Below are 1,236 nucleotides of genomic sequence, written 5' to 3'. Positions count from 1 at the left end.
GAGACAGAGAGAGAGAGAGTCACATGTACTGTATAATCCAAATTACCTCTGATTTGCAGTCATTATGAGCTTGTCATTGTCCCACTAATATGATGAGGGGAGGAAACGATGATGCTAGGGACCACTGGAGGCCATGAGGGAGGGATGAGGGAGGGATGACAGAGGGATGAGAGGGATGAGAGAGGGATGAGAGGGATGAGAGAGGGATGAGAGGGATGAGAGGGATGAGAGGGATGACAGAGGGATGAGAGAGGGATGAGGGAGGGATGAGAGAGGGATGAGGGAGGGATGAGAGAGGGATGAGGAGGGATGAGGGAGGGATGAGAGAGGGATGAGAGGGATGAGGGAGGGATGAGAGAGGGATGAGAGAGGATGAGGGAGGGATGAGAGAGGGATGAGAGAGGGATGAGGGAGGGATGAGAGAGGGATGAGGGAGGGATGAGAGAGGGATGAGGGAGGGATGAGGGAGGGATGAGGGAGGGATGCTGACACAAACAAACAAGAGAAGGAGAAGAAAAAGAGAGGTCGTTTTTAAAGGGGAAGAAAAATGGATCAAAAACAGAGAAGAGCAGGTGAGAATATCAGCTGACTGGTATAATGTATGGAGGCAAAGAAGGTTAGATGAAAAGGCAACAGGAGAGAGTGATGGACAGAGAGAGAGAGAGAGAGAGAGAGAGATTCACCCATCCTTACCGTGTAGGTGTCACTTTCTGTAGGCGGCTGTGAAATAGCACTGTGGAAGAACACAGACACACACACACACACACACAAGACTGACACAGGGACGACCCGCATGCTCACGTACTGACTGGTGGGAGATAGGACACGATCACAGACTGAACACACTCACACACACACACACACACACATATACACACACACACACACACACACACACACACACAGACAGACACACACACACTGGAACAGTGGGAGGGTCACACGGTTGGCAGCGAGGATGAGAGAGAAGTTGCCGACTTGTTGTGGTGCTCAGGGAAGATCAGTGGTATCTATGGAGGGAGAGAGAGGGAGAGAGAGGGGGGAGGGGAGAGAGAGAGGGAGGGAGAGAGGGGGGAGGGGGGGGAGAGGGAGGGGGGAGGGGAGAGAGAGAGGGAGGGAAAGAGAGGAAGAGAGAGAGGGGGGGAGAGAGGGAGGGAGAGAGAGGAAGAGAAACAGAGTGAGAGGAGGCACAAAACACTCTCAATCCTAAACTGAGACAGGTCTCAATACATCCAC

At 52.5% G+C, this 1,236-nt stretch overlaps 1 protein-coding gene across 1 annotated transcript in view; it reads right to left on the bottom strand.

Moving 5' to 3' along the window:
- efemp2a (EGF containing fibulin extracellular matrix protein 2a) overlaps positions 1-795 on the bottom strand; it is a gene marked incomplete at its 5' end in the record, with an annotated part of 6,156 nt that extends 5,361 nt beyond the window's left edge. The window contains 1 exon segment of the mRNA XM_083686849.1: positions 694-795. Coding sequence (XP_083542975.1) covers positions 694-795 — 102 coding nt within the window.
- Between the last annotated feature and the right edge of the window lie 441 nt (positions 796-1,236).

The sequence above is a fragment of the Argentina silus genome, assembly GCF_951799395.1.
Source record: "Argentina silus genome assembly, chromosome: 15".
In the NCBI taxonomy this organism is placed as follows: domain Eukaryota; kingdom Metazoa; phylum Chordata; class Actinopteri; order Argentiniformes; family Argentinidae; genus Argentina; species Argentina silus.
Note: the sequence above shows the minus strand (reverse complement) of the source record. Positions and strands in the feature narration are given on the sequence as shown.